The 14,303-nt window shown below is 41.3% G+C and overlaps 1 protein-coding gene across 4 annotated transcripts; it reads right to left on the bottom strand.

Moving 5' to 3' along the window:
* Nucleotides 1-1,463: 1,463 nt before the first annotated feature.
* LOC139546759 (UBX domain-containing protein 4-like) lies at nucleotides 1,464-11,938 on the bottom strand. Of its 4 annotated transcripts, none has more exons than XM_071355508.1 (13): nucleotides 11,753-11,938; nucleotides 11,119-11,221; nucleotides 10,960-10,988; nucleotides 8,117-8,235; nucleotides 7,734-7,917; nucleotides 7,391-7,529; nucleotides 7,249-7,303; nucleotides 5,577-5,741; nucleotides 5,269-5,396; nucleotides 4,993-5,095; nucleotides 4,723-4,854; nucleotides 2,730-2,950; nucleotides 1,464-2,256 (listed from the first exon to the last, which is right to left on the bottom strand). In XM_071355508.1, exons 1-13 carry the CDS (start codon nucleotides 11,832-11,834, stop codon nucleotides 2,118-2,120), a joined length of 1,599 nt encoding a protein of 532 aa, XP_071211609.1. In that variant the 5' UTR covers nucleotides 11,835-11,938; the 3' UTR covers nucleotides 1,464-2,117. The 4 variants fall into 4 exon arrangements, with proteins under 4 accessions (XP_071211609.1, XP_071211610.1, XP_071211612.1 ...); XM_071355509.1 differs by having other exon boundaries at nucleotides 5,577-5,729; XM_071355511.1 differs by having other exon boundaries at nucleotides 7,734-7,902.
* Nucleotides 11,939-14,303: the final 2,365 nt, after the last annotated feature.

Raw genomic sequence — 14,303 nt, 5'->3', positions numbered from 1 at the left:
TCTACTAGTTGGCGCTGAAATGGAGACGAAGGTGCGTAGATGGCATTCTTTCATTGGTCCCTATTTTCTGAACCCCTTCTCTCAATGTATTCTAGTCTGTCGACAAACATCTAATTTAAGGTACACCGTATTTAAAGGAATGATAAGATAAATGTAATGAAAACTCCATGAGCAAATCTGTTGGCCAGCAAGTAGGAGGGTTCAACAGTTGAATTCCATGTATGCGTGCACAAGGGACTCACACCTGCAAAGCCCATTATGCACCTTCAAAGGTGATTCTAACATGTATTGACTCAGGGGTGTGAATACTTATGTAAATTAGATATTTCTGTATTTAATTTCCAATACATTTTCAAAAATCACTAAAAACATGTTTTCACTGTCATTATGGGGTATTGTGTATCGATGAGTGAGAAAAATAAAATGTAAGAAATTTTGAATTCAGGCTATAACAAAACGTGGAATAAGTCAAGGGGTATGGGCATTTGGGAAGTATTCAGACCCCCTTGACCTTTTCAACATTTTGTACGTTAGCCTTATTCTAAAATTGATTAAATTGTTTTTCTTTCATCAATCTACACACAACCCATAATGACAAAGCAAAAAACTTTTTATTGTAGCAAATGTATTATAAACTCACAAGTATTCAGACTGTTTACTCAGTACTTTGTTGAAGAACATTTGGTATGACGCTGCAAGCTTGGCACACTTGTATTTGGGGAGTTTCTCGCAGATCCTCTCAAGCTCTGTCAAGTTGGATGGGGAGCGGCGCTGCACAGCTATTTTCAGGTCTCTCCAGAGATGTTAGATCGGTTTCAAGTCCGGGCTCTGGCAGGGCCACTCAAGGACAATCAGAGACTTGACCCCAAGCCACTCCTGTGTTGTGTGCTTGGGGTTTTAGTCCTGTTGGAAGGTGAACCTTCTCCCCAGTCTGAGGTCCTGAGCAGGATTTCATCAAGGATCTCTCTGTACTTTGCTCTGATCACCTTTCCCTCGATCCTGACTAATCTCCCACTCCCTGCCGCTGAATAATATTTCCACCACCATGCTTCACCGTAGGGATGGTGCCAGGTTTCCTCCAGACATGACGCTTGGCATTCAGGCCAGAGTTCAATCTTAATTTCATCAGAGCAGAGAATGTTGTTTCTGAGAGTCTTTAGGTGCCTTTTACTGAGGAGTAGCTTCCGTCTGGCCACTAACAGGATGCACCTGAGTTCAAGTTCAAGTCTCAGAGCAAAGGGTCTGAATATTTATACAAAAATGAAATATCTTATTTACATATTTGCAAACATTTCTAAAACCTGTTTTTGCTTTGTCATTATGGGGTGTTGTGTGTAAATTGTTTATTCAATTTTTTCTTAATGCACTGCAGGAGTACTTACTAATGTTCAAGCAACAAAGATCTTTGGTTCACTGTGATATCACATAAAAGACCTGGCTTCCACTTAAGGCACAAAATGGTATAGAGCCAGCCAAAAGCTTGTTTATTGAAAAACATGTATTTTTATTCCCATAGTTAAATGAGAGCGGTACAGTGGTTTCCCATGTTCAACTAGTAGTAGAAACAACCCATTCTACTGCCGAAGGAGGCAGTTTATGCCAAGGGGGCCACAGCCTTGGTATAAAAACACACAGCTACACACATAGCCCCTTCCACCAGACCAGAGAGAGCCCTCATACATTTTCATTAAGTAGAGTTCTGTCATGTGGGTTACTGACTGTTAAATAAAACACAAAAAGGTTGTTAATAATGCAGCTGACAACATATCCTTTAGACAAGGACTTCAATCAACACCTCCGTCTCAACCCTTCAACACAGTACAGTAGACATGTTAGAATACTGAAGGAACCCCTGGCTGGTCGTATTCTAAGAGGCTGAATTAATCAAATAACAGTTTCAACACAAATCACCTCTGTTCCAAGCCCAACGGTCAGGAGGTTAACTTGATTACATCTACCCATGCAAGGGAGGAGCAGAGTACAGGCTTGGACAAGAGAAACATAACAGAAACATCATAGCCCTAATATCAGCATTATCCTCCGTTAGACCGACTGACACGCACTCAGGAAACTCACCAGGTCAGATAGGCAGGACAGAGTGAGACAGTGTTATTGCACTACATCTGCTGGGTAGAGTTGCCGTTCCAAGTGTTATTCTCATCCTCACTGTCCTCGTGATTCCGTAGCCTGTGGATGTTTCCGTCTTGTTTGAAGTCTGCTGGTTGCTTCTCCAGTGTGCGTTTGCGAAGGGTTTCTCTGATAAAGTGGAAATGGATGTGAAATAACCCAACTAGGCCTTAAAAATGTTTTACTGGTATGTAACTGTTATGAAAGTTGTATTGTCAATTTTGTTTTGTATTTCAACGCCACTTTAAACGTGTACATGACACTGCAACAAAATTTCCCCATGGGGACAATAAAGTCAGTAAGTAAGTAGGCTTTAGAGCACCCAGCACACAACCACACTGCTCAATCAAACCCCTAGATTCATTCTCCAAATTCTTTGCACTCTGGTTACAACAAATCATGTTAAAGGTGGCTGTTATGACCCCTGACAACAATTAACCTGGACCAGTATACCAGCTTAACCATTCAATTATATTGTAACAATCTGGCAACATTTTGTCACTAACTCCTAACCATAATGTACCACCCCAACAATCTCAGCTACTCTTAAAAATATGCCTGTACACCATGAGTACATAGAAGACTGCTGGATGGGGCCTCACCTCTTTGGTTCACCAGATGAGGATGAGGAGCCAGAGGCAGTGTTGGGCCGCTGGGCTGGGTCTCTGGGGCCTGCTGCTCCAGGAATAGGGGGGCTGGTGAAGAGGAAGCCACTCAGGAACCTCCACACAGCCAGCAGAGGGTAGAGGATGGTACCCAGCACAGCCCAGATACCCCCTCCAGAGGTCGACTGGACTACCATGTTGCTAGGCCGTCCCGTTTGCTGGAAGGATTTAGAAGGATATGAAACACTTTATTCTCAATGATATCATTCTACTGGGGAAACCAGAGAAAAAGATGGGAAAACAAGCAAAAAGTCCCCAAAACAAACATTGGGAGCTAGATAACATTTGGAAAGTATTCAGACCCCTTCCCTTTTTCCACATTTTGTTATGTTAGAGGCTTATTCTGAAATAGATTAAATTATTTTCTTCCCCTCAATCTACACACAATACCCCATAATGACAAAGCGAAAACAGGTTTAGAAAAAAAAAGATTAAAAAAAGATTTACTTATTTACATAAGTATCGAGACCCTTTGCTATGAGACTTGAAAGTGAGCTCAGGTGCATCCTGTTTCCATTGATCATCCTTGACATGTTTCTGCAACTTGACTGGAGTCCACCTGTAGTAAATTCAATTGATTGGACATGATTTGGAAAGGCACACACCTGTCTATATAAAGTCCCACAGTTGACAATGCATGTCAGAGCAAAAAGAGCTAGAGCTCAGAGACAGGATTGTGTCAAGGCACAGATCTGGGGAAGGGTACCAAACAATGTCTGCAGCATTGAAGGTCCCCAAGAACACAGTGGCCTCCATCATTCTTAAATGGAAGAAGTTGTGAACATCAAAGACTCTTCCTAGAGCGGACCGCTCGGCCAAAACTGAGCAATAGGGGGTGAATGGAATTGGTCAGGGAGGTGACCAAGAACACAATAGTCACTCCGACAAGGCTCCAGAGTTCCTCTGTGGAGATGTTTGTCCTTCAGGAAGTTTCTCCCATCTCTGCAGCACTCCACCAATCAGGCTTTTATGGTAGTGGCCAGGCGGAAGCCACTCCTCGGTAAAAGGCACGACAGCCCACTTGGAGTTTGCCAAAGGCACGCGTCAATGCCAAGCGTCACGTCTGGAGGAAACCTGGCACCATCCCTACAGTGAAGCATGCTGGTGGCAGCATCATGCTGTGGGGATGTTTTTCAGCGGCAGGGACTGTGAGACTAATCGGGATCAAGGGAAAGATGAACGGAGCAAAGTACAGAGAGATCCTTGATGAAAACCTGCTCCAGAGCACTAAGGACCTCAGACTGGGGGCGAAGCTTCACCTTCCAACAGGACAACGACCCTAAGCACACAGCCAAGACAACACAGGAGTGGTTTTGGGGCAAGTCTCTGAATGTCCTTGAGTGGCCCAGCCACAACCCGGACTTGAACCCGATCGAACATCTCTGGAGAGACCTGAAAATAGCTGTGCACCGACACTCCCCATCCAACATGACAGAGTTGAGAGGATCTGCAGAGAAGAATGGGAGAAACTCCCCAAATACAGGTGTGCCAAGCTTGCAGCGTCATACCGGAGAAGACTCAATGCTGAAATCGCTGCCAAAGATGCTTCAACAAAGTACTGAGTAAAGGGTCTGAATACCTATGTGGATGTGATCGTTTTTAATTTTTTATTAATTTGCTAAAATTTCAACACAACTGTTTTTGCTTTGTCATTATGGGATATTGTTTGTAGGTTGATGAGGGGGGAAAAAACTATGCATTTTAGAATAAGGCCGTAACGTAACAAAATGTGGGAAAAGTCAAGGGCTCTGAATACTTTCCGAATGCACTGTACACAAAGAAACCTAAGAGGCGTAAATATAACTGTGCAGCGATTCTATGACACTGTCTTGTTGTGAATTCTCAAAATGGGAGATGTAGCTATGGACGCTAGATACCAGTAGTCATCAATATTAGCAGAAGTTTAGAGAGAAATAGGGAGCTCACTCACAGGCAGCAGCACTATTGAGGCACTGGGGGCCAGCTCAAGCGCCAGAAGAGTCTTGTCCAGGTCGTCAGCGGTAAACTCTCTGCGAGGGAACACGGTTGCCAGGGAGAAGTTGCCATACCTATTTCCCACTTCCTGAGAGGAGAAATAAACTCTTAAGTGACAGCCAGCGTTATGATATTTAATATCATATTCCACCAAAGAGGATAAACATGTTCTTAATAGTCACTTGTCCAACTCATTAATTATATTGAGTTAGAAAAGGTATCTTACATTGACAGCAAACTGCCGAGCTTCCTGCAGTCTGGCCTCTGAGGGGAACTGGTTGGTGAAGAATGAACCATCTGGTAGACGGAACTGTATTCTGGCTATGGCGCTGGAGGACAGTAACACACAGTTTGATGACAATCTAGAATTACATTAGTAGTGACATACAATATAAAACTTATTGAATAGTTTAAACTTTTTTTATTGAAAGTGACTACTTTAAAACTTCCTCATGGATATATAACTTCCCCCCAGCCCTGTGACTGTAGAATAGCTCCATACCTCCTCTCCCTTTGTGCATTCTCCTTCTTGGCCTCTGTCTCTGCCTGTCTGGCCTGCAGTGCTGCCAGCCGGGCTGCCTCCACCTCATCCTTGTTGTTGGCATAGCGGGCAGCTCTGTCAGCGCGGTCCTGTGGGGATAAAGGTGCATCAGCCAGCCACTACCCTCCTCCCACAACAAGCAATGGCTATTTCATCAAACCCTGCAGCGCTCATTTAGGCCACTAGAGGGAGTTATGAGGGAAAGTTAAATTAGAGAGGCCCAACCAGGGATTAGTTATGAGGAGTGAAAGTGTGATGTGTTTGTTTACCAGGGCGATCTGTGCTTTGACACGCTCCCTGGCAGCCTTCTCCTCTGCCTTATCCCTGTTCCGCTCATCCATAATGCGTTTGGTCTTCTCATCCTCATTCTTCCTCTTGAAGTCAAGCATCTCCTTCCCCATCTTCCTTCTCTCCATCTCCTTCTTTATTTCACCCTGACCATCATCACACAGAAATAGATACAGGTGCACACAAGCATTAACACCAGAATCGCCATAGGGCGATGGCCACTGACGTTTGATTTCGTAAGTAAAAGGAATCGGCCCAAAAAAGAAGCAACGTCCTGCTCCTTGACTTTTCTTAAAATGTTTGTCTTTTACATTGCTCAGTTGTCAGAATTTTCTAATCACAAACAGTAAAGTGTTACGGGCTTTTTTTTTTTTTACCTGTTCCCCCCACACCTATTCCAACCTTAACGGCCAGGGCAAATGTGCTGTAGGACGTTGGTACCCAGCCCGGAACTGTATTGTTCCCCAACCGTGCCTTTACGCATGAATCAGTCTCGTCTTCTCTTCTCTATGCTCTTCTCTATGCTCTCGATTTCAGTCACAATGGCCACAATTCTTCATCATTACACACTCTCTCCTCACTGAATTAATTACGTAGGCTAAATGGATGAATGGTTGATAGAAACTGATAATTGTGCACATTACAAATTAATTTAAATTAGGCCTAACTGAATGATGAGGGTGATTTAATTGTGTGTAATGATGAAGAATTGTGGCCATTGTGACTGAAATCGAGAGCATAGAGAAGAGAAGACGAGACTGATTCATGCGTAAAGGCACGGTTGGGGAACAATACAGAGTCCGATACAATCAGAAACTAATTTCACACATAAGAGTTAGCCTAAAGACAAGATTAAATTGACAATAGTATAGTATGAGTTGTCAAATTGTACATGAAGATGGGCACATCTTGGAATTGACAGAGAAAGGAGCACCATTTTATAAAATTCTCCTTCAGAGTCACATTCAGGTAAAACTCTGATTGTATCAGCAATAGCATATTCTGCAGTTTCTAAGACACTTTTGTCAAATAACTCAATTCAAGAGCTGCAGCTCTATTTCCAAATATTACTTTTTCAAAGCATAACCGCGCTGTCCATGGGGCAGCATTGCTCAGGTTGCTAAGCAAAGACTAGTAACATAATAAAACGTAAAATATGCTATTCTGTCTATTTTTATATAAATGTTATTATTTCCACAATGTTTTTTTTAGGCCTGCCCAAAAAAAAAAAAAGTTTTCTTTGTGATGGATTTAACTCTTGAACTTGTGGTTTTTCATTTTTACTTATAGCCTAGAGTAACAAACTAATGAAAATTGTATTATGTTCTTTGAAATAGGTAACATTAGAATATGTAAAAAACTAAGACCTTCATAAACACAACCAAATGATTATTCTTCCCATAGCATATATGAAATGTATTTATTAGACTGTTAGAATGTTGACCCATCATTGGTTGGGAGGGGGTTCCAACAAGGCCGGGTGTATGGTTATGGAGCCGCCCGACAACGTTCTCTAGTGGATACTTATAGGCTGAAAGGCCCGGCGATTCTATTATTAATAGGCAGTTCTTACTATGTATACAAATTGAGATTAGGCTAAATTTGCATTACTGCGGTGTCAATATTGGACACCAATGTCTAGTTATTCTTTACCTCCTCCTCTCCTTTCTTTTTCTGCTCCCGTCTTTCCTCCAGTTTCTTTGTTAACCTACAGAAGGAAAGGTTTCAGTTTGAAAAGATAAAGCAAGTTTCAACCTTTTATCCCACCTCCGTTGTGTGTGTATATAGGTCCTACCTCTCCACCTTGGCATCGAGACCTTCGTCAGGCTGAGAGCTGGTTGACACGTCCTCTGATGATGCGCTCCTGTCATCCCCAAGGGTCACAACCTCTGAGGCCAAGGGTCCACCTTCTTCTGCTGGCCTGGACAGGCATTCTGGGTTGGACCACATCAAAGCAATCATTATCAGCAATCATGACAGTGTCTCAACTTCAATCTCTCAATCAACAGGACACATATCAAATAACACGCACAGACATGCATTTAAATATAGCGCAAGTACTTGTAATTTTGTTACATTGCTTTTCAGGAAAATTACTTTTCATCAACATTCCAAAGTGACCCCTCACACAAACACACCTTTAGACATTGCTGGTGCTGCTGCACTGTCTGTGTCTGCTGGTGGTGTGTGGCTGGGCTGGAGCTCCTGTGAGGTTGAGGGGGGCTGTGCTGGGGCTGGCTCTGAGGCTACCGTGGCTCGTGGGAGCCCCTCCATGGGAGCCCCTGCATCCGCTCCCTCACCTGCCATCTGCTGAGCGTGCATCTGTTAGGCACAAGAAATGCGTGTGACACGCTCTAGGCTGGCTGATGCGCAACGCACATGACTACACAGCGAGCTGGAGACTTCGAGAGCAGTTGTCAGCCAAACTAGATACCCTCTACCTTACATCTATCTCAGTGATCTTGGAGACCATTTACTGATGTTGTTTAAGTGTTTTCTGTGTTATAATTGGCTACCATACCTGTTTGACTTTGTTGATTCTTTTCATGAGTTCCTCTGCAGAGACACTCCCGGCAACAACTTCCAGGGGGATTCCATTCTCTCCGATAAAGAAACTGGACGGGATGCACACCACTGGGTCTTTTTTAGAAAGTTAAAGGCAAACCAACCATGCTCATAAAAATAATTTTTAAAATGGGATTGCATGATGTAGAACAGGTATTCCCAAACTGGGGTACGCCATATAAAAATGTGATTCACGTTTATAAAAAATAAAAAAAATTATTCACATTTCCAACAGTACATTTATATTTTCCAATGGGGCTATACATTTGAGTGAGTTTTTTCCCCCTCGCCTGATTAGCCTCATTTCACTGCCAAAAATGTAATTAAACCATCTAATGTTCATCGAAATAACAACACAATGTCAAATACAGGTAGCCTAGTCAAATAATTAACATCCAATCACATTAAATGTTACTCTCTCGCGGGACACCACTCTTGCACAGACATTTAGAAACATGACAATTTGAAAAATAAGCCACAGGAGTTTTTTGAGCAAGAATAAAGATGACTTTCGAGAAGTAACATGTATAAAAGCAACAGATACCATTAATAAGGGGCTAGAAGCATCTTATATGGTGAGCTACCAAGTGGGTAGGACAGGCAAGCCCCATACTATTGTGGAGGACTTAACTCTTCCTGCTGCCAGATGTGTGGGACAATGCTGGGGGAAAAGGCACAAAAAAACTACACAGACAACACCTTCATCAAACAACACTATTTCATGACGCATCAGTGACACGGCAGGAGATGTTTTGAAACAATTACTGCTTCGCATACAAGACAGTGAATTACATGCGTTACAGCTGGATGAGTCAACAGACGTGGCGGGCTTGGCACAGCTCCTGGTATATGTCTGTTACGTTTATGTGGGGTCAATTAAGGAAGACATCCTCTTTTGCAAACCAATGGAAACCAGGACAACATGAGAGGATATTTTTAAAGTACTGAACAGCTTTGTGACATCAAATGGACTTTGGTGGTGAAGATGTATTGGTATCTGTGCTGAAGCCGCAAAAGCCATGACAGGGAGACATAGTGGAGTGGTAACGCGCTTGCAAGCAGTTGCTTGCTCTGAGGCCACTTGGGTACACTGCAGCATCTACCGAGAGGCTCTTGCTGCCAAGGGAATGTCTGACATCTTGAAAGACGTTTTGGACACTACAGTGAAAATTGTTAACTTTGTTAAAGCAAGGCCCCTGAACTCTCGTGTATTTTCTGCATTATGAAATGATATGGGCAGTGACCATGTAACACTTTTACAACATACAGAAGTGCGCTGGCAATCAAGAGGCAAAGTATTGACATGTTTTTTATTTTTTATTGAGAGACGAGCTTAAAGTTTTCTTGACTGACCATAATTTTCACTTGTCTGACCGCTTGCATGATGACGAGTTTCTCATACAACTGGCCTATCTGGGTGATGTTTTTTCTCGCCTGAATGATCTGAATCTAGGGTTACAGGGACTCTTCGCAACTATATTCAATGTGCGGGACAAAATTGAGGCTATGATTAAGAAGTTGGAGATCTTTTGTGTCTGCATTAACAAGGACAACACAGGTTTTTCCATCATTGTATGATTTTTTTGTGTACAAATTAACTCAAGCTTACGAACAATGTCAAATGTGATATAGAGAAGTATCTGAGTGAGCTGGGTTCGCAATTACGCAGGTACTTTCCCGAAATGGACGACAACTGGATTCGTTATCCCTTTCATGCCCTGCCTCCAGTCCACTTAGCGATATTGCGGTTCTGTGAAAATTGAATTTAAATCAGAAGCCACTGACAGATTTCTGGATAGGGCTGCGCTCAGTTTCTTGCCTTGGCAAATTGCGCTGTTAAGACACTGATGCCCTCTGCAACCACGTACCTATGTGAGAGTGGATTCTCGGCCCTCACTAGCATGAAAACTAAATACAGGCACAGACCATGTGGGAAAATTATTTAAGACTGAGAATGTCTCCAATACAACCCAACATTGCAGAGTTATGTGCATCCTTTCAAGCACACCCTTCTCATTAACCCTTCTCATTATGTGCATCCTTTCAAGCACACCCTTCTCATTAACTTCGCCTCCATGGCCTTTTATATTTTTATTTATTTATACATATATTTGTTTGCCTTCACCTCCCTTATCTCACCTCACTTGCTCACATTGTATATAGACTTTTTTTTTTTTTTTCACTGTATTATTGACTATATGTTTGTTTTACTCCATGTGTAACTATGTGTTGTTGTATGTGTCGAACTGCTTTGCTTTATCTTGGCCAGGTCGCAATTGTAAATGAGAACGTGTTCTCAATTTGCCTACCTGGTTAAATAAAGGTTAAATAAAAGAAATAAAAATAAATAAATAAATTAACCTGTGGTGAGTTATTTGTTCATAAGAAATTGTGAATAAGGTTTTATATGTAAGATGGCTAAATAAAAGAGCAAAATGATTGATTATTATTTGGGCCCTGGTTCTATAAGGGCTTTGTCGTCACTTCCCACGAGCCAGGTTGTGACAAAAACGTACACTCATCCTTATGTTTAATAAATGTATAGTGTGTGTGTGTGTGTGTGTAGAAGGCTTACAATGATGGCAAAAAACAACATTCGAGATTGCGCTAAGGGGTAAGCAGCTGGAGGTTGAATGTTTGAAGGAGTACGGAACTATAAAAAGTTTGGGAACCACTGATCTAGAATATGTCTGAAAGAGAAAGCTTGGTGAATAATCTAAAGGAAATCAAGCCTTAGGGACCACAAACACAACAGTCTAACTCTAGGGGTGATAAGAACCCTTTGGAGAAGAAGGATACAGATTTGGGAGAACTGTGTGCATGTCTCACTGCAAGAAAAGAAAAACATTAAACATAAAATGCATCACATTTGTTAGTATTTCCATTTTGATAGTGTTGTACAGAAATAGTGTACATCATATCCACACAAATGTAGGAGGATTCCATTATAAAGGCTACCTCTTGGAATCAACCTTGATTGCAACACAGCAGTTGTAGGAGGCCTCGGCCACTCTGTCGTCCTCCCAACTGGACATCATTTGTCCTGACACCTCATCGTCGCCTAGTAGAGAACAAGAACGTCAGATTCAGAAGTGGTGAATCACTCGTCCTACGACACTCAATGCCCAGTTCCTACAATACAAGTCTGTGGTGTTGGTGTAGCGGACTAAACTCCACTCCGTGGTGAAGGAAGGAGTTTAGTCCGCTAGTATTGGTGGTGACAGTCGCCATCCAGAATAATTGCGACTCGTTAGCTTGCCAGTCAGCCAGTTAAATTGTCAGCTAGCGATTACCACACTAACGTTAGTAGGAAGCTAGCCAGAGCTAACTATCTAAATCGCATTAACTAACGTTAGTTAGCTGCGATTTGACAGCTGTCATTCCTTTTCGTTTTGACAAGTTAGCATTGGCTACATCGACACTTCGAGTTTCATGTTGTTGACATGCATAGCTAGCTAAATAGCTGACTGACAATGACAGGGCTCGTTTGCTCTCCCGAGCTTGACACAGTTTTATTCGCTACTATGGCGAATCTTTCGACTGGTTAACGTTAGCTTTGCTAGCATACAAATCTGCGCTAGCAAAACAATACCTGTTATTACGACGACGAAGATGGAGCTCTGTTGTTTTGCGGAGATGATGGCTGCTGGAATAGAGCCTTCAAACCAAATCATTTTTATAAAATGTGTTGGCTTTTCCTGTTTAATCGTTTCAATCCTGTAAATGCCTAGAACGTTCAATCTCGTCACAGGAACTAACGGAGAATGATGGAAGTTGTAGTTCATAGATACGTATCATGCTTATGGGACTTGAAGTCCGTTCATTATGTCACCAAATTAACAGTAGATGGCGCTGTGGTACTGATGAAGTAATTGGTGCAGATAACTAACTCCCTCACGATGAACTCTGAGGGGGGACTGGATCTCGCTCAGTCCATTTGTACATAGTTAGTGACACGAGATCTGTCACCACAGGTACGATTTTGACGAAATTTTGGTGAATTATGCGTCTTGCCATAGAGATCCGGCATTTACAAAATTAAAGACTATATATTATAGTGACAAGATAGTCACATGACCACTATAACAATGGAAATAAAGTACTACAGTATGAGTCATAATACCAACCTAGAGGTCAAACAGGGAAATGGTTCCAATCGTATTCCACCATTCATTCTTCCCATAGGATCTCTTAAATACACTTAAAATAAGGGCTGTGTTTCGTGTAGGCTTACCCTGGCGTGACGTTTTGATAACTGTACATCTCTCTAGGACTTTTATCAATATATTCGCCTTTATTTATGCCACAAAAATGAAACGCTAATTAGCTGATAATGTGGCTATGCTAAAGAACTAAAAATTACATGATAATCTGGACAAGACTGCCGAATCGAGGCAAAGGTAAGAATCTCTGAAATTAACTAATGTTAGATAAATGTAGTAATGAATAAATTGGCTACATCTCTTTAAATTGGCAATTCTGTGAACTGTCTTGTGTAAGTTAAAAATGGACAAAATACCTGTTAGCAAAGGTGTCAATTAGAGATGATGCGCAGGAGCCTGCAGGGATTTGCATGATGTTTGTTTTGATGCTAATTAATATTTTCGAATCTGAGAGTAAATATAGCTGAATATATTGATGTCACCTTGTCCGACATTAATGTACATGGTTATCAAAACGTCACACCAGGGTAAGCCTACACGAAGCACAGCCCTTATTTTAAGTGTTTCTAAAAAACCCTATGGGTAGAATGAATGGTGGAAAAATTATTGGAACCATTTCCCTGTTTGACCGCTAGGTTTTATGGGTATTATGACACCTCCACTGAGGGGGTCTATACATGTCCTCAAAGATGGAAGGGAAGCGAGATCAGGTGGGACCATTCTAGCCCATGAGAGGGCAGATACGTGTGTGAACATGCCATAGAGATAGAGGACTCATTTTTGTATCTGTGCCATTATAGCGTCTGTAACACATGGGCAGTGCCATTAAGGCTATCTCCATTTTAAAGTAGTACATTTTTTTCTTCATTGGCTGATTGCTCCCAACTTGTAGAAATCCCCATCCAGTGGACTACTTTAAAATGGTGGAAGCCCTCAATGGCATTGTCCATTTGGATTTGAATCAAATGGACAATCAAATATGAGGTTAAAGTGCAGACTGTCAGCTACAATTTGAGGGTATTTCCATCCATATCGGGCGAACTGTTTAGAAATTACAGCACTTTTTGTACATAGTCCCCCACGTTTTAGGGGAGCAAAAGTATTGGGACAAATTCACTTATGTGTATTTAAGTATTCAAAAGATAGGTATTTGTTCCGGTAGCATGCAATGACTATATCAAGCTTGTGACTCAACAAATGTGTTGGATGCATTTGCTGTTTGTTTTGGTTGTGTTTCAGATTATTTTGTGTCCAATAGAAATGAATGGTAAATAATGTACTGTCATTTTGGGTTAAAAATCCAAACTTGGAGTATAGAGCCAAAAGAAGAACAAATGCTTCACTGTCCCAGTACGGAGGGCACTGTATATCAGTGGTGGGAAAAGTACCCAATTGTCATACTTGAGTAAAAGTAAAGATACCTAGAAATACTGTGACTCAAGTAAGAGAAAGTCCTCCAGTAAAATACTACTTGAATAAAAGTATAAAAGTATTTGGATTTAAATATACTTAATAAGTATCAAAAGTAAATGTAATTACAAAAATATACTTAAGTATCAAAAGTAAAAGTATAAATTATTTCAAAGTGCTTATAGTAAGCAAACCAGACAGCACCATTATATTGATATATATATATAACATATAGCCAGGGGCACACTACATGTAACAGTACTTTTGGGTGTCAGTGAAAATGTATGGAGTAAAAAGTACATTATTTTCTTTAGGAATGTTGTGAAGTAAAAGTTGTCAAAAATATCAACCGTAAAGTACAGATACTACTTAAGTACTTTACACCATTGTTGAATATGCAGCCCCTCATGAGCTACATGTTTCCCATAAGGACATAAACTACGCCCATTAGATGTTCAGCAAATTACTCGTTTTGTCCCGCACCAAACATATTATTTTTCGGTGACCATTTTTTGATTATTATATTTTTTTCACTGTCGGATCAAGCATTAATCGTATTTTATGGTCAAT

Source organism: Salvelinus alpinus, chromosome 20 (assembly GCF_045679555.1).
Source record: "Salvelinus alpinus chromosome 20, SLU_Salpinus.1, whole genome shotgun sequence".
Lineage (NCBI taxonomy): Eukaryota > Metazoa > Chordata > Actinopteri > Salmoniformes > Salmonidae > Salvelinus > Salvelinus alpinus.
This window is presented reverse-complemented; position numbering and strand designations above follow the sequence as displayed.